Source organism: Pezoporus occidentalis, unplaced genomic scaffold (assembly GCF_034315485.1).
Source record: "Pezoporus occidentalis ecotype Australia unplaced genomic scaffold, CSIRO_AGI_Poc_V1 ctg21, whole genome shotgun sequence".
Lineage (NCBI taxonomy): Eukaryota > Metazoa > Chordata > Aves > Psittaciformes > Psittacidae > Pezoporus > Pezoporus occidentalis.
Genome location: NW_026913964.1, coordinates 6,869,271 through 6,896,183, shown reverse-complemented (window position 1 = coordinate 6,896,183; position 26,913 = coordinate 6,869,271). Strand labels below are relative to the sequence as shown.

The following is a 26,913-nucleotide window of genomic DNA, read 5'->3' as shown; positions in this document are numbered from 1 at the left end:
TATTCTCTGCCTTTATTTGCTGTTCAGTTAAACAACCTCTATTCTGAATCACTGGGGTCTTTAAAAGCTACATAGGAAAAGAGAATTCATTTTTAAAACAGTCTTGATATTTTGTAGTACTAAATTCTAGAAATGAAGGCTAAATTATGTTAATCCTCTCAGGAAAGTAGCTACACTCAAACACGGACAAACTTACTCATCACTGTCTAACCAAAAACTTCCTTATTTTCAATGGCAGAAGATAAGCTTAGCAAGACTGGCAAAAGTTGATGGTTTGAAGGAGCACTGCAAACACCACCCACTCCCCTCCCTCTCCCCTCACCCCCACAGGAACCTCACTTAATGAGATGCATTCTAAAGGCTCAAAAAGATAAATCTGAACGGATTTTGTATTCAGTATTATTGACAATCACACCAAGAAATCAAAGCTCAGCAGGTAAAACAGTACTAATAAAAATCCATTTTCCATTGAGAGAGGATTCTCATCCATAGGTTCATCTAACTACCCTGTTTAAAAGATTTTTTGCAAGTGGCCAATTAGAAAGATTAAATAGGTGCTTAAGACAATTTTCCAAAGATAGCAGGTACAGCAATTATCCTTGATGAATAAGGAAACAAACCCCCAAAACATAAAGTATAAAACTAGACATAGTTAGATAAGGTGGTTAATACTGTAACCACTAGACACACTCTGGAAAATAAAATATAAATAGATATTAATCCATTATAAAAGAGTTCAGCAAACTAAATCAAATTAAAAGTGATGTGTCTATTGCTTTTAAATTATGTTCACTTCCAAGTTTACCCAGAAAAATCAAAGCAAATGCTCCACCTCCTGACTTGACCTGCACGAAGTTACACATCTGTAACAATGACAGCTAAGAAATACTTCGCAAGTTTTGCTGAAACTTTGAAACTCAGTCTGAATTTTACGTTAAGGGAAACCTACACAAACTGCAATGCAGGCAACCACTAACTGATATAACTGAATGTTGTTTAGTATGCTTGGTTTTGTTGTTTGGGGTTGTTGTTTTTTTTTCTTTTTAATATGTTTGATGCTTCCTTCTCTCGTCTTGCATAGAAATGAAAAGTACTTTAAGAAAAACAAATTTCAATAATCTATAGGCATGAGATACCCCTGCCTTTTTCTTTCAATACTTTTCAATGGTATATTATTTTGTTCCTAGTAAAATTTACACTACTGAATAAATGCTACACTTTAAAATTTTGTGTGATTCTGGAAAAGGTGCTTTCTCAACATGCACTCAGCACAATTCCTACTTTCTTTATTGATTTTATTACAAATATTTTTAATCATTCCAGGTCAGAAAGGACCATTCTGCAATCTAATCATCTGGAACAACAGAGGCCACAAAATAACATTTTTTCCCGAGTCCAATAGCTAAAGATCAAGTTGTTAAGACAGTTGCAAACACTAGACAGCATTCTCATCTATATTGTTCTGCTTTATATGTTAGCTGAGAGCTTAATGGTCTTACCTGTCTATTAAAATGCAGTATTTTTAAGGTATCAAATTCCCATCATAAAGACTTCCTACTCCGAGCAGTTGACTGAAGAAATTATCAGGAACAGACAATGTCCTCTACCCCATTCAGGCTGATTCACAGACACTGCGAATAACCCCCCAAAACAGGTAAAAAAAAAAAACAAAAACACAAATCTCACAAGCCTCTAAAAGGGTTTGGGGTTTTTTTTAAGAGTTTTTAAGAGTTAACAGGTTTTGTTTTTTTTAAGAGAGTACCCCAACATGCTTGTTATTGAGGTATTTGGAAAGGGCTTACCTTCATCTCCTGTCCTTACCATCATCAGGCTTTGCCCAACAAAAGCTGACTCCTCTACAAACTCTGATCAGGCAACTAAAGGCTTGCCGTAACTCTTGGTACAAGAGTACCCCGAGCTCTACTTTAAGGACCGTGGCAAGCCTGGCCAGGGATTAAAACCCCCAGCCTCTCAGGGAACCACTGGCACTGTCTTCCATGACAGCAAGGGACAGAATACTTTGTCTCTTCCAGCAGTCTTCTTGTGCGAAAGAAAGAATCCCCTCTTCCTTTTGATTACTCAAACAGTGGACAGGTTCTTAGCTTAGCATACAGTTTATGTCTGATCCACTGCCTTCCTGGTCTAGTAACAAATGCATACTCTATTATAACTGACTTTATGCAAGCAGTGGTGTTATAATCTTTTATTAGTAAGAAAATGGAAAAAGTTCTGATGTAAACACTTAAGAATAAATGCAAGAAGAATTTTTAAATGTGCAATTCATCACTGCACTTCTGCCACCCATTTCCCACAGGCTTTCAAAACAGGCTTTCCCAATCTGTTTGGCCCCAACCTGACAACATGATCAGGGTGCAGACAGGATCCTGAGAAACTAGCAGGAAAAAACCCACGCTATTACCTCAGAAGAACCCGCTGTTCAAGATCAGGAAGACAGAAAAAAGATTCAATTGTTCTGCTTTTATTTGTCTCACAGGAAAATTCAGTATCTAGTTTTCCTTCAGATTTGCATCAAAAACCTCTAGAAACCTTGCTCCTAAAGAATGGAGATTCTGTATTTTAGTCAGCTGACTGCAAATCAGCTTCACAACAAGGCCCAAGTATGATACTTTCTACAAAAATGTTTGGGCAAAACCTGAAAACTGCACTAAGGTTTTGCATTGAAAGTTGACATTTGAGACCATCTACCCTTGTGCAAGTATTTTAGGCAAATCTGATGCAAGTCTCCTATTTTAAAGAGGCTTAATTCTTCCGAAATAAAATTATATTCCTTATAGCAGGAACAAGTATGAACCAGGTTCTAAAACATCAGATTTATGTAAAGTCTAACTTAACCTAAATCCAGCTAAAGCTGTAAGTGGAAAACCTTCAGGAAATGCCACTACAGTATATACAAGCAGCACTGCCACAACCTGGGCTGACAAGATCATTTGTACAGGAAGGATTCTTGCCATTCTAAGATAGAGAATTTGGGTAGCAGAAAGAAAGGGCAGCTTGAGGATCTGCCTTGAGGATGAATCATAAGATTTTTTTAGGAGGAAAATGGAAGAAATAGAAAAGCAGATGGTAATGCGCCAAAAAAAACCCTAAACCCAAAAAGATTTAGTACAGAAAAAGAAAAATCAAAAGAATACATAGCAAAATAAAACTTTCAAGGGATTTTTCTGTAATGGCACAATGATTAAAAAGAAAATATAGAAAAAAAGCACCTTCCTCTAAAGCTTAGCATAAAACAAAATTTACAAAATGCCAAAAAGTTAAAAATCTCTTCCATCCTGCTTTATTTTATTAGCTTGCATAAATTTGAAATTTATTTTCAGTCTTGCAAAATCCTGACATCTCATACTGTCAAGGGGGTTGTAGCTTCAGGTTGCTCTCAGAGTGATAGCCATTACGCCCTCTTAAAACCTAAAAGCAAACGTGTGCATGAGTATAAGGGAGAGGAATATTAATTTCTGTTTCTTCCAACTAAAGTGAGGCTTTCCTTCCTTAAGGAAGACGTCCTTAGTCACCACAAGTGTGAAAGAAAGAGCACACGACATGAAGGCATAGTGAATAAGAGGGACAAGCTGACACAACAGCAATGTCTTAGAGAATAAGAAAAAAATATACAGCTTGCTGAGCTGATACCAAGATTAAATGCAGGTGAATATTTAAGAATGGAGAGAGAACAGAGTAAAAATAGAGGAAAGTATGCAGAAAAATAGTATTAAGAAAAGGTGTAGGCGAGAAAATATTGTGAAGGAAAATCACCTACCCTGCCAGAGAAACAACTGTCAACTAAACTGATCCTGAACCTATTCCAAAAGCAAAGAAGAATGGCTAATGTAGGGTCAAGTTACTGAGTAAGAAGTGAGTAAAGATTAAAGTATAACTTTTATGTCCCTCTTACAAATTCTAATACCTCCAACATTTATCTTATTTCTTCCATTCCCACCCTAGATTTGAGTAAACATTAAAAAAAAAAACAAAACACCATCAAAAAAAACCAAGAAAATGTGTTCATGATAAGTTATACTTTGATCACTGTTACTCTGGTCAGCTCTTCTTTTTTAATACGAGATTTAAAAAAATGCAAAATGTTAGTTTAGATTTACAGTATAATCTAAACAGTATTTTGTTGAAAGGCATTACTACTGTATGTGCTGTTTTAATATGAAATTGATATGAAGAAAAATAAAAACACATATAGAGCATCAAAGACCCCTTTCGTACCTTCTCTGCTTAAAGCCAACAGCATTTTCTCTACCATCCGGATTCCACATTTCTAAAAATATGCATCAAAGCAAGCTGAACTGTGGATTTTCTGGTATCGCCAGTAGGTAACTGCATCACAGAAAGGAGAATGAGTATCTCCTCTTATCATCCCTCCTCACTCACTCAACAGCAGGCAGATTGTTATGGTATCCTCTGAGATTAAGAACAAACTGATTATTTAAGTTTAGAAGGCATTATTACTTGAACCAGATTCCCAAATTGTTTGTTACCTAATAAAAAAAAAAGACTAAAAGCATCTTCAGAATATGCATTGATTTTTTACTGCAGGTTCAGACATAAGCTTCTTCACTAATCAAGGTACTACAATTACTTACTACAGGGCTTTTTTTTTTTTTTTAATGCAGAAATTTATGTTTCAGTTGACTGAGACTTCTAAAATTGATAATATGTATTTATGACCTGTACCCTCGGCATAAGTGATTGTGGACTGCAGTAACAAGATAAGAGGAAAAGGAAAACAGCTTTTTATTATGAGCAGAAGTATTTTGTTCACCAAAGAATCCAGCAGCCAAGGAACAGTCTTGTGAGTCTAGTCCAGCACAAACTGACTGTGTGACACAGACAGATTTAAAAAAAAAATAAAATCAACCAGATACAGACAAGGACATTACAAATGTTTACAGATGGTGGAAGGTCAGGGCTATTCACATTCATTAAGGTTTCAGTCCCCTTCTAGTTCTTGGAGGAGAAATCTGCACAATGGGCTACCCACTATTGAGCTTTCTTACCTGTTAGAGAGGAAGCGTGGCCTTCCTACAAATACTTTTGACTCATCCAACAGAAGAGAAATACTTGTAACAGGCTTTCAACCTGAACTGCTACTGTTTTATTGACAGATGTCAGCTTTTAAACTGAGGAGGTTTTGTGGTCTCAATGTTTTAAATCACTGTCTCCTGTTCACAATGCATATGTTTTATTATACAGTGGTACTGTGACTGTATGCTTGGAAGGAAGAGGTCAAGGATCCCAAACCCATTTTCACTTGAAGCACCAAAATTATGTGAGAATGGCCAGCATCCTCTCAGTCAAGAGTTGTTAATAAGACACAATTAACTAATTAGGTTGACTACACTTTCTATGTTTTAAAGGTACATAATGACAACAGCTCAACATTCCGTCAAACATGCCAGCTACTGAAACATACCAACAAATGACCAAAGAGAAGGATGAGTGTTACATTTTGCTGAAATAAGAAGCTAAGCATTAGGGATAACCATTGCATAATAAAGATGTAATTGCCTACTTAAGGAAGTGAAAACTTTAATTTTCTGAACAAGGAAGAAATAACAAAATACTTGGAAGAAATCTAAATGTTGATGTATTCCATGTGGTTTCAGTTCAAAGGGGAAACTGAATGCTAATCCTTTCCACCCAAAAGAAATTAAGACAAGCTAATGATCAACTTTAAGACAGACTTCTATACAGGAAGCTCTCAGCTCTTCAATGGAAGTTTCTATATATACATCTTACACAAATGTAACCAAAAGCATAACATGTGGATAAAAACTGAAAACCTGACTGCCACCTTACCAAAAAACTGCAAGTTAGCTGAAGGAGAGAACAGAAAGCAGGGTGAGGAAAAACTTCATGCAATCTTAGCACAAATCACTTAAGCATAGTTTACACCTCCTTTCTTCAGTTAACGTATTTTACAAACATACATTTTACAAATTCAAATACCTACCCTTCAAAGTATGAGGTTTTTTTTTTAAAAAAAGAAAAACCTTCAAACTTTTGAGTTTTCATTCCCATCCTAGTCATGAGTAAACAGTAAGAAAAAAAAATTCAAGAAAAAAAGTTATACATTTAAAGATATGTTATAAAAAGTCACAAAAGTCTGCAATTGTGCTATCCTCTTAGTATATCATAATTACATGCTCACAGATTGCTAAGTGGAAGAGGGAAAAAATTCTGACAGACTTCAGAATTGATGGAAAGGAAAATTCCCAGGAACTACAAGGAGCTGAATGACACTTGCTACAAACCAGCATGCCAGACCACTGACTGAAAAGGACACCTAAAAGCATGGATCCTCCTGCTTTTGAATTTCTTATAGATTCAAGAATGTATTTATTTTATCATGATATTAGCTTTAATCAAAAGACAGGAAGTCTAACACCTGGAAGACTTGGTGTCCCAGACTGCTGACCAATATGGTCGCCTCCAGAAAGAGAGCTTGCAGTAAGAAGACTGCAGCAACCCAGACAGAGACCCCGTCCCAAACCGTGGCTGTTCAGGTCTCTGGATGCAGGGAGTGCCAGAGCCTGCTGCTGCCGGGGGAGGGAGGACAGCATTCCACCTGCGTGAGGTGTGAGCAGGTAGAAGATCTGCTTAGACTGGTGGCAAAACTTAAGGAGGAGGTTGAGACGCTGAGGACCATCAGGGAGTGTGAAAGGGAGATCGACTGGTGGAGTAACTCCCTGGCGTGCCAGTCGGAACGGTTCCAGGGAGATACCCGCCAAAAGGGGAAGGACCCCCTGCCCTCTCAGACAGAGGGGGATGGCCTGAGACAGACCCTGCCCTGTAGCTGTTGCGCAGAGGTAGGGGACCAAAAAGACGACGAGGGTTGGAAGCAAGTTCCAGTTCGGTGTCGTGGGAAACCCTCCCCCCTTCCGGACCTGCTTCCCCAGGTGTCCCTCAGTAATAGGCTTGAGGCCCTGGATCTTGAAGGAGAGGTAGGTGAGGATGTGGTGCAAGGCCAGCCTACAAGGCCACATAGGAAAAGGAGGTCAACTTTGCACCTCAAGACTGCCTCTGATAAGAAAGAAAGAAGGGTCATTGTAGTAGGCGATTCCCTTCTGAGAGGCACAGGGGGCCTGATATGCAGAGTTGACCCTCATCATGGGGAAGTGTGTAGTCTGCCTGGAGCCCGGATCAGGGATATCACCAGGGCGCTCCCCAACCTGGTGCACCCGACAGACTACTACCCGCTGCTGGTCTTCCAGACAGGTGAGGGGGAAGCTGCTTCCCGCAGTCTGAGGGGGATGAAGAAAGACTACAGGGCCTTGGGGCGGATGGTGAAAGAGTCTGGGGCTCAAGTGATCTTCTCCTCACTCCTTCCATCTTCCACTGATGATGTGGGAAGGAATGGGAAGATTCAGTCCATAAACGACTGGCTTCGAGACTGGTGCTACAGGCAGGGCTTTGGATTCTTTGATAACAGCTGGTTTTATAGGGCACCAGTCTGGACAAGTGGGAAAGGTTTATCTCACAGAAGCAAAAGGATGCTGGGGCACAAATTAGCAGGGCTCATTTGGAGAGCTTTAAACTAGATTCGAAGGGGGATGGGGTTGTAGCTGGGCTTGCCCCAGTGGGGCAGCACTCCAGAATTAATGAAGACTGGGAGGCCTCCTATAATCCTAGGGTGACATCGGTGTGCTCAGCTCGCTCCCTGGAACGTCTGTACACCAATGCGCGCAGCATGGGAAATAAGCAGGAGGAGTTGGAAACCTGTGTTAAGTCAGGAGACTATGATCTGGTGGCAGTTACAGAGACGTGGTGGGACAGCTCACATGACTGGAATATAGTCATGGAGGGCTATGTCCTTTTCAGGAAAGACAGGCCAGCCAGGAAGGGTGGTGGGGTTGCTCTTTATGTGCGGGAGCAGCTGCAATGCACTGAGTTCTGTCCAGGGACAGATGACGAGTGAGTTGAGAGTCTGTGGGTGAGAATTAAGGGGCAGGCTGGCAGGGGCGATACTGCTGTGGGTGTCTGTTACAGACCACCAGATCAGGGTGAGGAAGTTGACGAGGCCTTCTCCAGGCAGCTGAGAGCGGCCTCACAGTCACAGGCCGTGGCTGTCGTGGGGGATTTTAACTTCCCTGATGTTTCCTGGAAGGACCACTCAGCGACCCAGCCACAGTCCAGGAGGTTCCTCCAGTGTATGGATGATAACTTCCTCCTGCAAATGGTGGATGAGCCGACCAGGAGAGGAGTGCTGCTGGATCTCATCCTCACTAACAAGGAGGATCTGGTTGAAGCAGTAAGGGTTGAGGGCTGCCTTGGTTGCAGCGACCACGAGATGGTGGAATTCAGGATCTTGTGTGGTAGGACTAAAGTAGAATTGCAACCCTGGACTTTAGCAGGGCAAACTTTGGCCTTTTCAAGCAATTGCTAGGGGAAATCCCATGGGCAAGGCTGTTTGAAGGTAAAGGGGCCCAAGATAGTTGGTTGGCATTCAAGGATTGCTTTTTCCGTGCTCAAGATCGAAACATCCCAACACGTAGGAAGTCAAGGAAGAGGGCCAGGTGACCAGTGTGGCTAAATAGGGAATTGCTGGGTATGCTCAAGTGGAAGAGGAGAGTTTACAGGTCATGGAAGGAGGGGCTGGCCACTTGGGAGAAATATTAGGCTGCTGCTAGAGGATGTAGGAAGGCAGCTAGGATGACTAAGGCCTCCTTAGAATTAAACCTGGCGAGAAGGGTCAAGGACAGCAAAAAGAGCTTTTTCAAATACATGGCAGACAAAACTAACACCAGAGGCAATGTAGGCCCACTGATGAACAGGATGGGTGCTCTGGTGACAGAAGATACAGAGATGGCAGAGTTACTGAATGCCTTCTTTGTCTCTGTCTACTCTGCTGCAAGCAGTCCTGAAGGCCCTGTACCCCTGAGACCTTAGATGAAGTCAGGTCAACGGAGCGGTTTGCCTTAGTCGATGAGGAATGGGTTAGAGACCAGCTGAGCAATCTGGACATCCATAAATCCATGGGTCCAGATGGGATGCACCCGCGGGTGCTGAGGGAACTGGTGGAAGTCATTGCTAGACCACTCTCCGTCATCTTTACCAAGTCTTAGCAAACGGGAGAGGTGCCTGAGGACTGGAGGAAAGCAAATGTCACTCCAGTCTTCAAAAAGGGCAAGAAAGAGGACTTTGGTAACTATAAACCGGTCAGCCTCACCTCCATCCCTGGGAAAGTGATGGAACACCTTATCCTTGGTGCCATCTTAAGGCATATCAAGGATAAGAGGGTTATGAGGGGCAGTCAACATGGCTTCACCAAGGGGAAGTCATGCTTGACCAATCTCTTAGCCTTTTATGAGGAAATAACACGATGGATGGATGATGGCAGAGCGGTGGATGCGGTCTACCTTGACTTCAGCAAAGCATTTGACACAGTCTCCCACAGCATCCTCACAGCTAAATTGAGGAAGTGTGGACTGGATGATCAGGTAGTGAGGTGGACTGTGAACTGGCTGACGGAGAGAAGCCAGAGAGTTGTAGTCTATGGGGCGGAGTCTAGTTGGAGGCCTGTAACTAGTGGAGTGCCTCAAGGGTCAGTACTGGGACCAGTGTTATTTAATATATTCATCAACGATTTAGATGAGGGAATTGAGTGTACTATCAGCAAGTTTGCTGATGACACTAAGCTGGGAGGAGTGGCTGACACGCCAGAAGGCTGTGCTGCCATCCAGCGAGACCTGGACAGGCTGGAGAGTTGGGCAGGGAATAACTTGATGAAATATAACAAGGGAAAGTGTAGAGTCCTGCATCTGGGCAGGAACAACCCCAGGTTCCAGTATAGGTTGGGGAACGACCTGTTAGAGAGCAGTGTAGGGGAGAGGGACCTGGGGGTCCTAGTGGACGACAGGATGACCATGAGTCAACACTGTGCCCTTGTGGCCAAGAAGGCCAATGGCATCCTGGGGTGTATTAGAAGGGGGGTAGTTAGTAGATCGAGAGAGGTCCTCCTTCCCCTCTACTCTGCCCTGGTGAGACTGCATCTGGAATATTGTGTCCAGTTCTGGGCCCCTCAGTTCAAGAAGGACAGGGACCTGCTGGAGAGAGTCCAGCGCAGGGCAACTAAGATGATTAAGGGAGTGGAGCATCTCCCTTATGAGGAAAGACTGAGGGAGCTGGGTCTCTATAGTTTAGGAGGAGACTGAGGGGTGACCTTATTAGTGTCTATAAATATATAAAGGAGGAGTGTCACGAGGATGGAGCCAGGCTCTACTCAGTGGCAAACAATGATAGGACAAGGGGTAATGGGTACAAACTGGAACACAAGAGGTTCTACTTAAACTTGAGAAGAAACTTCTTCTCAGTGAGGGTGACGGAACACTGGAACAGGCTGCCCCGGGAGGTTGCGGAGTCTCCTTCCCTGGAGACATTCAAAACTCGCCTGGACACATTCCTGTGTTAACATTATCTAGGTGTTCCTGCTCCGGCAGGGGGACTGGACTAGATGATCTTTTGAGGTCCCTTCCAATCTCTAGCATACTGTGATACTGTGAAGACTTCTTATGTTTTTGCAAATTTGACCTCATGCTTAAGTTTGAAGTTGGTTTACTACTGATACAGAAAAAAGGTAATAGAGCAGGCTACTCTAATGGCCTACTAACATTCAGCGCATGCCTAATGTACACTCTAACACTAGCGAAGGCTACGTGCACCTCTGAGAATACATAACTGTATTATTTTACATTCCCACCACAGCAATGACCAAGGAAAGCGTATTCTGTGATGTACTATAAGCATATTAAATAATGTGGCAAACCCTCTCTTTAGTTTCTATCTCTCAGGAATATCCTGTCAGCCAAAATTCTGACAGCCTGGCAAAATAATTACAGAGAACATGAATATTCCAAGGCTGGAATGTCACTGATATAACTGTACTGAGAGCAGCTGATAATAACAAAGTACTAAGAATACCTACCAACTCATGGAGCAACAACTATAAGGTAAAAGAACAAACGAATCAACTGAACAAAAATTCCCAATGAAACCCCCAAACACCTCATGAATACAAAATTCTAGCTCATGAAACCTGCTTCCTACCTATGAAATAGCAGCAGACTGCTAACTAGATGAGGTAGTCCCTCATTTCATGTTGCAGAAGTCTCTACTGCAAAGGAGACTCTAGGGTCTCAGCTTTCTCATGTGCCTGGTCTACAATGTGCATGTGTGCACACATCTGCTTTTTTTTAATCTGCACTTCAAAAATATTGGAAAAAAATAACATTTCGAGATCAAGAAATAAAAAACCTAGGTCTATCACACACCCATGCAACTTTTTTGTTTTGAACCTTTCCTTCTAATGTTTTGTTTTTTTTTTTGTGATAGAATCTTTACTGTATTATGATTACAATCTGCTTTTCTTTACTATATTATGATTACAATCTGCTTTCCCAGTTTATTTGAAGTTCAAGATAATGCAGAGAGCAGAAAGTATGCATTTGACATTTTCAAATTCTCAGGTGCGTAAATTTGCAATACAATAAATTTATTACTACATATTCAAATAGTTTTCTAGAGTAACCACCTTTATAAAAGTGTCAATAATAACCATATCACATGAAATTGGATGGCCTGGAAAGACAGCATCAGTCATTAAGCTCTCAAAGTAATTTAAATAGGCATGGTGAAAAGCAGATTTTTTTTTTTCCAACTGATGATTGCAAATAAGTGCTCTCCTCTCTTTATGCAGTCACACATAATGGTATCACTAAAATTCAAAGAAAGTTTTTCAGGTTGTTTATTATAGAAATGATTTATCACTTTTTCTTAAGGAATGAAACTGTATTTTCAGCTCAGAAGATAAGCATTCAGGAAAAGCCACCAAGTATTGAAAATTGGAAAATCAGACATTACACAACTTAACTGCTGAAGTCATGCTGTTCCACAAAAAGTTATTTACACAATAGCATCTTTGCATCCTGAGAAACAGGGTATTTGATGTCAAAATATTAAAACCATCTCTCATAACCAATAGCACAGACTTAGTATTAAAAATAAGATCTAAGTCTTAGGGTAAATCTTCCTTTGAAAGCATTTATTGATCTTTCTTCACAGCACTGTTCACCATTTCCGTAAACCAATACTTTTGAGAATGGTGATGTAAGCAATGAATAAGTCACAACAAGTGGGTAATAAATAATGCCTGACAGACTTTCCTTAAGAACACAGGACTTGTCTCCAAAAGATAATCCTGAAGGTGGCAAAAACAGTTACTGCAGCACAAAAACATCAAAACTATTAAAAACTGTAGAAGTCTAAAGAAAGTTAAGGAATGTGAAAGAAAAAAGAATTACTGGACTTTATAAACAAAGCTGTAGCAGAATGAAAACTTTAATTTTCTGAATAAGAAAGAAATAACAAAACACCTGGGGAGAAATCTAAATGTGGATGTATTCCATGTGGTTTCAGTTCAAAGGGGAAACTGAATGCTAATCCTTTCCATCCAAAAGAAATCAAGACAAGCTAATGATCAACTTCAAGAAAGACTTCTATTAGGAAAGTCACAGCTCTTCAATGGAAGTTTCTATAGATACATTTTAAACAAATGTAACCAAAAGCACCATGTAACGTAAATTTATGCGTCATGTAATATAAATGTAACCAAAAGCATCATGTAACCATCATGACTACACGAACAAGAAAGACTAATAAATCAATCCCAGCAATTATAAAAGAGTAATCATCTGGCTTTGTCAAATCACAAACATTAACAGGTTAAAATCAAGTTCTACAAAATGTTGTACATCCATACACATTAATCTTTCCTTTGTGCTGGTATGCAAGGGAACAGAAAAGCTGAAGAAAGCCAAGAATGGTATCACTTTGGATTACCAAAAGAAAAAAAAAAAAATCAAACCCCAAAACATAACAGAGAAGATGGCAAAACAGGTGCCTAAAGAACACAGAACAATCAGGTTCATTTGCCTTTAGTCCCTAACTCCTCAGTATGTACTGGCACTTCACAGTCTTTTGGAGACTATTACCTACACTTCCTACAGTTATAAAAACAGGCCATCCCAATATTTAAGATCAGCAATACTTATGCAATCAGTGTGAGAAGAACCTCTACTCAAGAGTTTCAGTTAAATTTAGAATGAAGTCATTTTGATCAAATCCAACATTACTTTTTAACCAGTAGAACAATAGTTGCTTTACTTAAAAAACATGGTTTACCTTTTAAACTTACATAACTGCTTTATGTTAATGAAATAGTATACACAGGGTATTTTCTGGATTAACCAGTGCACATTATGCCATAACAGTTGCTTCCCCCAGCAACACTTCAGTATATAAAATCCCATGGTAAAAAGTAAAGATACCATATAACTAGAGACTAGGCATTACCCATAAAACAGAGGAAAATCAAAGATGCTGCACACTACACGCCTGAAGCATCTCACTTCCTGATGTGATTTTAAATTAGTCTTCATCATAACTTATTACAGATCTCAAATACTGCAAGAAGTGGTTTGCGATGTACTATTTACTCCACCAAAATTCTTATCACTTGTTACACAACAAAATGGTCTTTGGAAGTAGAAAGCTGGTGCATTTATCAACCTACTGTTCCAAAGAACCAAGGCATGTGGGCAGTCATGTGTTTTACACAAATCATTAGAGATACAGGAATGTTTTGAATAGCTATCAAAGGTTATATCATTAACCATAATTTACTGCAATGACTTACGATTTTCATTTCATAGAAGTGCATTAAGAGTGTGTTTTACACATACATTAACACTCCCCACCATAAAATAAAGCCATTTAACTTTTCACAGAGTGACTTTTATGATTCTGTTACAGAAGAAACTAATTGTAGTTAAAGCATTTACTTATTAAAAGGCTATGCTTTCTTACTGTAGTTTATAATATTTAAGTGGCAGTGTGAATGCACATGTATGTGAATGCGGGGAACATGTGTGTTCAATACTGAACCTGTCCAACAACTTTTGCAGAAAACACAGAATAAAAAGTTATTTGCATATGAAGCTATAATGAGGTAAAAGAGAAATCTAAATTGTAAATGAGTTTTGGAGACAAACCAATGCTAATGAACAACAATTACTTCAGTCACTGTGTGAATTAAAACAACATCATTAATAAAGCTTAGGTGTTCTGGCAGATCATGCAAGACCTGGTTTAAGAGAAGCAGAGAGCACAAAGCAAGCAAGTGCAAAATAATTTCAGTTTTGAAGCTCCACTTCAAGTAATAACTTCAGGAAAGCCTCCACTACTCAGAAAATCCCATCCAATTTTAGTGATTGTCCTGAACATCTGATAAAATTTCAGGTTTTCCTAGATAATTATGAGAGCTTATAAACCTAAAAGATCATTCAGAACAGTCTCTTTTGTTCCCTTTCTTGTATGTAATCAATTAGTGAAAAATAAAAATGTTTCCTTAAGAAAAAAGTGCTTTTGTTTGAGCTAAAGATTCTGTTCCTTACCTGAATGCTCAAAGCCAGCTGTAGGTAGTAACCATGTAGGAAGAAACTAGAGGGCACTGTTGTATCAGTTTTCAAAACTTACAGTGTAACAGGGCCCAAGAACAGAAGACTGTCAGGAAAATAACTAACTAAAGAAAGAATCCGGAGTTAGAAGAGCATGCAAATGCACTAAACCTAAAACAATAATGAGAAAAAAAAAATGAAGCTGTATTTCTGAAGGAAAATGGACTGAAAAGAAGTTCACATAACAGACTGTCAGGCTGATAGGAATACTGCAGTGCACGCATTTGGCATTTTCCTTTGTAGTACTTTCCATGGAAAATGTAACTAATCATGGCGCCCCCTTATCCTTTGCAAGCAGCAGCCTATTACTAGAGTCGCACTTATAATCAATATGAAAATGAGTGATGACTGTTATGCAATTCTTCCACAGGCAGAATTTATCAACAGAAAGAGTATCTCCATACTGTACCCTCTTAAGAGTGTGAAAGACACGTTCCATCTTATTCCTTTTCATAATGACAGTTACAAATCAATCATTTCTATTTTGAAAATGGTAAACACTGGTGCAATATAAACCAAATGAAATCCCAGTCTTTCCAGAACTACCTTTAAGTATACTGATCAGAAATACTAAGTATCTAGTTAAAAATAATGCAACATGAAACTACCGCATGCATGACATTCACATTGAAGGGGAACGTGTTAAATAAGTCAGCCTAAATAAATTTGTAATTTTATAAGAAAACAAAATTATTTTTACATGAAGAATGAGCATCAGAGATATCAAATTTGTCTTCACAAATATTTTTATTTTACTGTTCATCTATAGGAAAGCTTGCCTGCCCTTGAATGTATTTTATTAGAATTAGCCCCAATTACATTTCATTAAACACTAATTTTAAAACATATATTACCACTGCCTCATCAGTGTAAATAATATAAAGCAGCCATTTACCTCAGCACAGAACAAATAATTTTTTGTATTTTTCATTTTTAAAAATGCTTTAAAAAAAAGTTTTAAAAAGCATGATGAAGATGCCAAGTAAGAAATAAAAATACTGAAATGATACTACCATCCCTTTAAATAAAACTGTAGAAAGAAAGGTGTTGCTCTTTTTCATCAAAGTGGTGGCAAAACCCACAAGCAGCATGTTTTACAGTATTACAGAAAAAAAAAACAAACCAAAAAAAACCCCACCAAAACAACAAAACAACCAACAACGAAAAGACAAACCCATAGCACTTTATGAACACTGACTGAAATTCACATTTAGAGAGAAAAGGCTACATAGAAGGTATTTTCAAATTAAGATAGAGAGTAACTTCATAATAAATCAAAGAATAAATGTTAACAGAGAAGATGCTCAAGCAAACAAAAGATGTACCAGAAAATTGTCTACAGCTATGTGAGTGAACGAGTAAAACAAACAAAATCAAACCACAGACGGTGCCTGTGGATACTCACATCCACATGCTAAGAACTGTGATGGTAACTGTGAAGAAACTGTGTCTCTAAGCATGCGAAGACAGAGGTACTATGTGAAAGGAAACTGCTACAGAAAATGAATTTTTTTCTTTTTTTTTTTTTTTTTAAATGCAAAACCAAGCAACACAAGTGTATTTGCCAAGCAAGACCCCAGCTCCTTCACAGACAGAGGCCTGGAATTCCCTGTGTTTCAAGCAACTTGTTACTACAAGATGAACACAGACACTAATACGCATATCAGAAATGGGTTTCATCCAGGTTTTGCCATCTTTCACTTTCAAACAAGACCTGTATGTGCAATGTTAAGTGCGAAAGTTCACTAAATTTCAAATTCATAAAAATCACGGGTTTAGCCCAATTCTGTTTCTGAATCAGAATTATTTTAAATTTGTTGAACACACTACCCATTTAGTAGTCTGTTTAGCTCTTGTTTTTTATTGGTATTGTTTCTAGCAGTCTAGTTTTGATAAAGTCTCATCTTACTATATTGTTTCTAGGCATTAATAAAAATCTCACTAGTTTTACTTCCATACTCCTTTGAAGTATGTATGCGCGCAGGCAGGCAGATTGCATGCATGTAAACAAAACTGTTAGATGCACAGTATCAACAAAAGAAATACATACTAAGCTACTAAATACACACTATGACAGCGGGCTAAACCAGGTGAGGTTGTCAAGATACACATTCTGTGTAAAACTTAACTGCATTTTAACTCAGAATGTTGTTCATTCCTACAGTCATGCAACTGGATCCAAATGGGACTGACGCTGAGGCTGTTGAATCTATGCATGTCACTGAAATAAAATGCAAACCACAAAAAAAAAGTTTTGATAACATTTACAAAATTGGCTTAAACATCTTAATGTATTTTTCCATTGAACTACAATACTGAATGCCAAAATGTTAATAGATAATTCTCTAAATATTCAAGATATTTAACAAGATATTTGAGGTTCCTTTCTCCCCATGCAATACAGCACATTAAAACTAATTTTACAATCGTAATTTATTCAAAGCTTGATTATGAGCAATAGCTGTGAGAATAAATACAGCATTGTTGATTCATATACAAGCATTTCACTTAACTACTTTGGATAATAGCAGTGCTCCTAAAGGAGTATAAAAGCAAAGTGATTAGAAGTCATTACTGTTAATTAGCATTCACTTTACATTGATAGGGATGAACCTCTCTGTGGTGAACAAATGGAAAGCTTTTATTTGAAAGTCTGCCAAACCTGGTCAAGGTAGGCACTGAAATAAAGCATCAGTGACCAGTAAGTTGAATTCAAAACAACAATAACAAAAAGGCAAAACAAAACCTAAGGACATATCATCATCCAATTACTGGGATTCAGTTTTTTAAACAGGAAAAGGTTTGAAGGGAATGAGTAAAACTGGAAACTCATACTTCACATTCTGCAATCTCACTGATAAAAGGAGGAAATGTGTGTTTATCAAACTTGCTGTGAGTGCATGGTTCATTTGGCGTCCTGTAAACAATGCCTGGCTGCCTATTTCCAAATGCATGTGAGAATCTTGCAAACCAGAACATCATATTCAGCAGGCAAGGTCACGCTAAAGATGCCCCGGAAATGGGAAATTAGGAAAACCTGGCAATCAGAGGTTTAAAGCTGACCAGAACAACCTCTCAGGCTTGCCTACCATCTTTCACCACCAGCCTGTCTCTGCTTTTTGATATTAACACAAGCTTGAGAGGAAGTGAAAACAACTCCACACACCTAACAGAGAAATACAGTGAGCTTTTTGTTTACATAAAGTTCTAAATTTCTCACAGTAAGAAACTACCTCAAAGATGTTGCTCAAGATCCTCTTATGGAAAAAAATTAATTGACCCTTCCCGAACAGTTTAGATGAGACATGGAGTTCATTAAAAAATTTCCTTGATCTCATCCCATTTAAAAAAAAAACAAAACAAACACAACAACAAAAAAAAAAAAACCACCCCCCCCCAAAGAAAAACAACAACAACAAAAACCACCGCTCAACAAACGTTAAGCGGACCCTTTATTGTGAACGGCACAAAATACAGAATTAGTTTTACACTGCTTAAAGCACTGCCAACTATGCAAACATTTCTTACCCTTTTCACTTAATTCCCACTCTTACTCAGTGCTGATGAAGATGGTCATCCCCTAGTTGAAGGAAGGTACAGAGCTTGACTTCAGAATTAAAAGAAAAAAAATAATAATTTTGAACATGATAAATGGAAAGGGACAATCGAAATTCTCACATATAAAAATGTACTCATTATAAAAAGTAGAAGAACCTAGTCGACGCCACATTATGAACTACAACAAACACTGTCTCAAAGAAAAAAAAACAAAAACAAAAACAAACAAAAAAAAACGAAAACAAAAAAGAGAAGTCTTCCAGTCTTCCTTTATGAAGCAGAAGGGTTATTTATTTGTCAGTGTAGGTGGCCATCCTATACAATTTCTAAAAGCTCACATTTAACTTTCACCTCTAAGGGCAAAAAGAAATGCGCTAAGAAATACGGTCTCCAAATGTTCATCTAACTAACACGACTAGTAGAGGGCCCAAAAAATACATACCATTGTTTTACCTATCACTGTTTCCTCTAACTGGGCACTGAAGAGGTTTTAGGATTTTTTTTAATACTAATGTTATAATTTCACTTGCTGTATATTAATTTTGCATTTCAAATGCTGAATTATAGATAAACTCAATATATCAAAATAACAAAGCACAGTATTCTTGATTTGCAATAATCTTAAAATATAGGGTAAAAAAACCTGAGGAGTGATTATTTTGGAAATTCAGCAAAAAGACAAATTCCTCTCCCTACCATTTAATCTTTTTCAAAAATGTAGAGAAATACACCTTTGAGGGATTTGTCTATATGCCTACAAGTAATTCAAATCATAATAGGGAAAACACCAAATTTTCTTCAACTGTGAACATAGTTTGGTGAACAGCATGCTGATGTCCTCAGACTACAATTACTGAACTCAATCAGAAATCCGTAACTAATAATATTTAGATCTTTAGGACTCATAAGGAAATCTACAAGCACTATTTGTACAAGTTAATAGTATTAAGAGTATGCTATTATACTTTATCATATAAATATTACCACTGAATTCACAGGGACTACCAAGAGCTAATTAAAATGGACACATAAAACCCAAATGACTATTTCTAAATACTTCCCTGTTTCTTTGAAATGCATTTTATAACAGTGAAGACAGTCAAGCAATGCCTGCAGTAAAATACTGCGTTACATTTATGTATTTTTCCTGATGGAAGCTTCTAGACATTGGGCTGTACAAAAGCAACACAAAGTTAGTTATCAGATTGAATGCGAGGATCAAGATTACCCATTGGCCACAGCAGCTAAATTCTGGAGAAGGACGAAAGGAAGACTGCTAGCAATAATGAGGAACTGAAAGTTTTACCTTTTGTGAGGGAATTAACCCCTATCCAAAGGGCACAGAATAACCTTGTATTTCATCCATTCATCTCAAGCCCTGAACTGTTTCCTGAAGAACTTCAAGTGTTAGGGAGTTTCACTGAATAATGGTAGTACCTAAGTTACCTCTACTCCACCTGAACCTTCCCAGCCAAAGTACTTTGTCTCAAGCAAGATAAAATCTTAAATAACATCTAAAATTACACAGCTATTGTCATTTTAACTCTCACACAGGAATACTTCCTGTCTTCAATAAACAAAAGTCTGGGTCCGTTTCAAAAATCATGATCCTGTCCTTAAAGAATAATTATTAAATACAGGAGTCACGCTATATTAATAAGTTCTTTGTTGCTGTAACAAAAAATGTTACTTATTCTTAGTGACCGATTATGTTACAAGATCACTGTTTCAGAATGCAACTGAGTTACAAGATCACTACTCCAAAAAGTGAGAATATTTTAGAAAATAAATTTTCTTTCTCTCCCCTTCCACATTACTGAAAAAATGAAATAGTGCCACAAGCAAAAACTGTGATTATTCAAATGTCTCATATATCCAATATAGCCAACATCAATTCTTATTTTTCAGCTGATAATCAATAGATGATACCATAATTAATAATCCTTCAGTCCTGAGACCCAGTATATTCAAGTATACTCTGGCGTTTTGTAAACTTGCAGGTTCAGAACCCAGGAAGTGCACCACAAAAAAACCTCACAGAAATAACATGTTAAAACTGAATATGCACTGAAAATCAGCTTGCATTCTTTATAGCAAGTACAAGGAGATATTCCAAAGAAACTATAACTAGAACCAAATTTTAACTAGTAATTTAAAAAACATAATTACAAATATTATTGAAAAAGATTAAAAAGTAGCTGAAGTAAAAAAAAAAAAAAAAACACAAAAAAATACCACCACACACAAAAAAATGAAAAAGACAAAAACAAGAAAAAAAAAACAGAAAGAAAACAAAACCCAGAAAAACTCCACACACACCAACATTCCATCATTTTTACCAAGTTCAAGAATTCTACAAATTACTCCAGCAATGGAAACTTACCAAATAAAGGAAAAGTCTTCACAGAGCAGAGGAGATAAGGTAAGAAACTTGGAAGAGGACAGAACTGTCTACTGACACTAAAATAAATTACCAGAACTGAAATAAATTATCCTGCGTCAGTCTGTATAGTCTGGAAGCTGCTACAATCACTCCCCTAACAAAAGTTTAGCCATAGTTCCATGACATACAGAAAACAATCCAACATGCAACCTACCTAACACCACTTCTGTATGTGCTTTCATGAAACATCAATGTCTTTGGACAAGATCATAATTACATTGAAAAGGGGGAAAAGCAGTTAAATACGCCTATATTAAGAAGCATGTTGTAGGAAAGTTTCATAAAAACGCCTCCATGCACCAGTCTTTCCAACCACTGAAGGGAAATAAACACAGCTTTCCATGCATTTTCTAGTAAGACCCTGAAGGATTATCCAGACGATTAAGAAAGTAGTCCTTACATGCTTTGCTGGAAAAAAATCTCCAATATACAAAGCAACAAACATGGACAAATCAGGGTGTTTGCAATGCCTAATTCAATAACATGGACAGCAGATTAAATTATTCCATAGAGTACAAGATTTACATGTCCCAAAATAAATATTCCACTATCTGGTGAGGACTGAATAGTAAAATACATTTAGACATCAAGCATGTACTCTGATATGTTGCACAATGTATACTGAATACAGAATTTAAAGCAGGGCATTAGGCAAATATAAATTTCCTTCATATTTATCAATCATCTGGGCTTGTGACAATAAATTAGCAGGTTTACGGTCACTTGCAGTCAACACCACTTTCTGAGTCCCACAGACTAGAAGAGGTCTGTTGCCCTGGGTTTTCTAGCACTGCAGAGGAATATTTAACTTTTTGGAAATCTTGTTCTTGTAACATTGCTTTTGAAAAACACCAAATACTTTTGAATTCGTACTAGTTTTTCAAATACTGTTTGTTTCAATTTTTTAATAAGGAAGAACTTGCAATACAAGCATTCTTTACAAACAAAGTGAGGCACATTTTGTGATTTTGATCTAGACACACCTTTCATGTATTCTTGGGCCCAAACCATTGGACAGGAAAAAAAGAGCTACGTTAGTTTGAACAGCATTTTGAAATTACATCCACTCAAGGATGTGTTTTAATAAGGCTTCTGCAGAATTCCCCCCCTCTCTTCAACAGAATGCAAATTGAGTTCCCTGTTTAAAACTATTAACACCTGGGAGGAAAAAAATTCCTAAAACAAAATCCTCAGCCATCAGTAAGCCACAAAACTGCAGTTATAAATAATGTGAAAAAGTAAAATTAGAAAGCTTTCAAAGCTACTGTTAATACACAAAGGAAATTTTTTCATATCTTTTCTTTAAAACTAGAAAAACAAATACAGGTGCTTTACGTACCACTGATAATGTTGCATCAGAATATGCAAGATTTCTATTGAAACTTTTTGCACCAGAATTTCATAGATAGGTTTAACTGTAAAGGCATGGTTATCCAAAGTCTAATATAAAAGCAGTATATTGTTAATATTTATATCTTTAAAATATCATACAGTCGAATTATTATTGCTATACAAGAAAGAAGCAGTTATTTAGTTCCAGACAACTTGATAACATCTCTTTCGACTATAGTTGTAATTATCATGTACAAACTTCCAAAGCAGAATTTGTCAAGATTTAGCATTAGGATTAATTTATGTCAGGCATCCATTTCTCCAAAGACAGAAAGAATCGAAAAGGAAGTATCATCTTAATTGCCACTAATCTGCCCATTTTTAATTAAATTGATCAGTCATTTATTATCTCACCCAGTGGCAGAAAGCTGTTAGTATGCAGCTTTAAGAGACAGCATATACCGGTCCTTCTAATCTCTAATATTACCATAGTTCAAAGATAATTTAAAACTGCTATACCGTATTTCTTTCAATTTTTGTATTGCAGGATATGCACATTCCATTTAAAACCTCTGTAAAGTACTCTAAAGTACAATCATAGAATCACAGAATCATTTAGGTTGGAAAAGACCCAGAAGATTGAGTCCAACCTTTAACCTAACACTGCCACCACCACTAAACAATGTCCCTAAGTGCCACCTCCCCACATCTTTTCAGTATCTCCAGGGACTGCAACACAACCACTTCCCTGGGAAGCCTGTTCCAGTGCTTGACAACCCTTTCAGTGAAGAATTTCTCACTAATACCCAGTCTAAACCTCCCCTGGCACAGCTTGAGGCCACATAGCCTATATGCACTATTCTTCTACTTCATAGTCTCATACTCTGCCACAGGTGTATAATCTTAATTTTATTTAGAGAAACGTGATTTCCCTGTCAAAAATGTTTACAAGATGTAACATTTGACTCCATCATGGTTCAGAAAGCACTCTGCACTCAGTTCACAAAGAACTGAACAAAGAACAAGCCTCAAGCTTTTAGGTTCATGAATCTCAATTCTCATTTCAGTGGAGGAAAGGGGGTGAGAAAATGTTTAATACCTGAATAGAAGACTAAAAATAACTTCAGCTGAAGTTTCAGAAAGCAGTCTACCAGTTTGATCAATAAAATTACACATGGATTTACTTTTTTTTTTAATAGCAATTAATAAGTTTTTCAGAACACTGTATTGCTTTAGTACTGTGCACTGCAGACATCAACACACCTACCTGGAACAGACATAGCATGTTCACTTAAACTTTGTGTAAAACCTCTGGAGTCAATCCGAGGTTTTCTATTTATTTCAATGAGATCTGATTTAATTCTGGTGGAAAATAAAGTACCACAAGAAACACTTTGGAAAAGAACAGAGCATAAATTTCAAAGAGGCCCATTACCTCCCTTTAACTGGTTTTATAGCTATAAAAGGATTGATGTATGTTATTGCTATTATGTGATACAGTAGAACAAAGTTACAAGACTACCAGAATCAAAACTACCATTTTAAAATATTCTGTAATACTTTGCAATTGATCTGCAACTTAAAAATAACAGATTCTGGTTTACAGAGCTAAAGTATACATAAATGGAAATGTCTAGATGTTACTTTGCATAGATCAATAAATGTACAAAATCCAAAACATCTCTCATTCCAGTAAGCAAGCAATGCATTCTTTCAAGTATGGAACTACATAAACATTTTACTTACAATTTTCACAATGTTGTTTTGTTTTTTTTAAGTGTATACTGAGCACTTGCTCCTGGTGTTTTTATCAAATAGGAACAAAATTTTGGTTTGAAATGGGGATTAGTATGTCTGATTTATGTTGGGGAATATAAATTAAGTTACACTTTCTATCTGCAAAGAACAAAGAAATAAAACTTGTGAAAGTGTTCTATTTTTTTCTTAAAGCTTTCCTTAAATACCTAAGTGGGTAATTTATTTAAGTTCATAAATGAGTAAGTAATATAATAGTCCCCAGTTATTTAACCCTCTTCATTCAGCATACCTTAACAAGTTTCATGAGGTGGTAAAGGTCTTCAACTTCATCTTCCTGACATGCAGTATACACTCTTCCAGTATTTATACTGGTACCCTTTATGAAACCACGATAGAGTGGCAAATCTAACGCATCAGCATACAGGTCAATGGCATGGTGTCCTACTGTTTGGTACATATAGCTGTCCAATTCATCAGTCTGCCCTGCAACAGTTAAGAAGCAATCATACTGTGTCCAATATTTCAGCAATTACAGATAATCACAATACTACAAAGCACTGAGAAAACTTAAATGTTCTTATTTTCCAGTTCACAAACAGATATTTGGTTACAATACCTTCATAAACATGGAAAAGAAAATAAAATAAAAAATTCTCCACCCAACAGATGTATGGACAGGAAGACATACGTCACAAATACGTTATCTATTTGGAAATTGTGGTGTCTATTTCATCTTTAGTATTCATCCCTGTTTCATCCAAAAATCTCAGAATGGTCCAATCCTGCTCCTATTTATATGGTAATTTTAACAGGAACGCAGCTCAGAGCACAAACCCAGATGCATTTCAACATACTTAGAGCAAGAAAGTTGGAATGCACTGCAAAACTGAGAATAAACAATAGGTTGTCAAAATTTACAATAACTTTACTGTTTATCTGGTCTTCAAGAAGAAATTATTTCTGCTTAAGTAGAATAGAAGTAAAATGCTATAATGTTTTGACAGTGCTTAATACACAAAAAGAAAAGGAAATCTGTCATAATATCCAGGTCCTTTCTACCTTCACTCCTTTTAAAAATTAAACTTGAAATTAAATCAACTGTTTGCCATTATTTTGTTAACCAGGAGAAAAATTTAACTGGATTTTCTTACACGCAGTTTGTAGCTAGCAGATAAGAAAAAAAAAAGCTAAAATGCAGACATCACAGAATAGAATTAAATCTCCAACGATATGATAAACTGTTTGCATATAAAATATTTCAAATAATTTTTCAAACAGATTGCTAAAGCAATACATTATTATTAGTGAAATCACCACTATTCACTATTTTAATGCTAATTTGTAATACTGGAACTTCTCTTAACTTACACAGACACATCAAGCATCTGTCCTGTATACCTATGTCGCACATTTTGCAAAGAAAATGGTCTGTAGCATTAATCAAGATAACTAATTCATGAAGCAACAATTAGGTCATGTCACATTTGGAGCCATACAACAGATACGCCTTTGCTCAAAATAGGCAAATCCAAACCCATAATCACAGCTAACAAAAGTAAACCAAAAGAGTTGATTTAAAACAAAACTCAGTAGTTTTCAACATAAATATGACGAGGTCTTTAAAATGATACTCAGTTCAAAATACAGTTTCTTTATTAATTGAGACTCTCCAGGCAACAGTGGTACAAGATAAAATAAAATGAATGGCATAGAATCCGCTATTGCCTGAGGCACCTCAATTAACTTTCCACAAAATTTCCAACTACATACTTAAAAGAAGCATTTTATTTTAATGACAATATTCTACATTTCTGATGTGGATGTATTAGTTTAAAGACAACATATTTCAACATGATTAGAAATGACTATGTCTTAGCTACCCAGAAAATAAATTGTTCTTGTAGTCCCTAGCATTTGCCAGTTCCACCCATGACTCATTTATGACATTAGGTCCCTTTTTTTTCACTTTCTGTGTATCTTCCTAACATACATACGTGTGTATATGTGGCAGGAAGTTATATATCGTCATATACATAACTATACAGTTACTAGGTACTGTACTTAATTGTTTAACATATGTTAAACAGTTAACCTATGTTAACACACATTAACGTTCACCCCTAGCAACCAGGAAACAACTCACTTCCTTTTCAAGTCTCACTTCAAGTTCAATTTATGCTCTAGTCAAACACAGAAGTACTCAGCTCACCTTCTCACCTCCCCACTGATAGACTTCCTTTTTTTTTCCACCCATTCTCTTTCATAGAAAGAAGTCTAGGTACAGCCTGTGAAGTGCTATCAGAAAACTGGCCCAAACTAAACGGAAGGGAAAACACAGGAAAAAGCGCATCAAGGTCCAATCCAACCCAGATCAGTTCCTCTATGCAATCCACAAATGCTGGTTAGAATAACAGAGGAAGAAACATAAGGCTAAAATGCATGAGCAACATCAAAACAGCCTGTTTTGGGCAACTGGAATGGTTTATGCCATTTTAAAGCATTTGTAGAAATAGTTTTTGTTTTGTTTGATGATACCCTCTACCACCTTTTACTATGCGTGCTACTGAATTCACACAATCCCTTTGTCTAGCACCAGGAACAGTATTCTCCCCTTTTCAAATTGTGCAAGCCTTTCTTTGCTGATCTTCATTTTCTTGCATTTTTCCTCCCACCCTGGAGGAAAAAAACGTTCAACACATTTCCACAGCATTTTATTTTTGATACCTGTATTAAGATTTCTAGATTGCCCTTTAATATGCAAAACTATATACCATCACATCAGAAAAAAAACCAAACAACAAAACACCACACTTAATTCAGGCACAGCTCTGCCCCCATTGTTTCTAATATATATAAAAAAGTAAAATCTTCTATAAGAAATGTGGCTTCATACCTGTGTTTTCAGCAGGTCTTAAATTGGCCAGAGCAACAATCTGATGCCCAGCAGCAGCACACTGCATCATATTATAACAGCTGTCTTTCCCACCACTGTAGGAAAAGGAAGATAGTAGCAATTAGAAGTACAGATAAAGCTTTGGCTTGAAAATTAAACATCAGAGCTGGTTACAAAGTTTTGGGAAAAAAAAATGAAAAGTTGCAAACCATTAGGAAAAGGATGACTTTACCATATATTTACTGAATATATTTTAATATATAGTTCCTACACAGAGTATCCATAAAACACACATCCAGTTCAGTATCTCATTACCAATCTGCGTAATTTTGGAACTGAGAGGTTCCATGAAGAACAGTCACATACACTGGAATCCGTTCACAACAAGG

The 26,913-nt window shown here is 37.3% G+C and overlaps 1 protein-coding gene across 2 annotated transcripts in view; it reads right to left on the bottom strand.

The window, feature by feature from the left end:
• The window catches only part of DPH6 (diphthamine biosynthesis 6), a 213,238-nt gene that overhangs the window by 182,429 nt on the left and 3,896 nt on the right, over positions 1 to 26,913 (bottom strand). For both annotated transcript variants that reach the window (XM_062619375.1, XM_062619374.1), the window contains exons 2-3: positions 26,525 to 26,619; positions 23,921 to 24,114 (exon numbers count right to left, since the gene is read on the bottom strand). In XM_062619375.1, the coding sequence (XP_062475359.1) occupies positions 23,921 to 24,114; positions 26,525 to 26,619 (289 nt within the window). The remainder of the gene's footprint in view (positions 1 to 23,920; positions 24,115 to 26,524; positions 26,620 to 26,913) is intronic.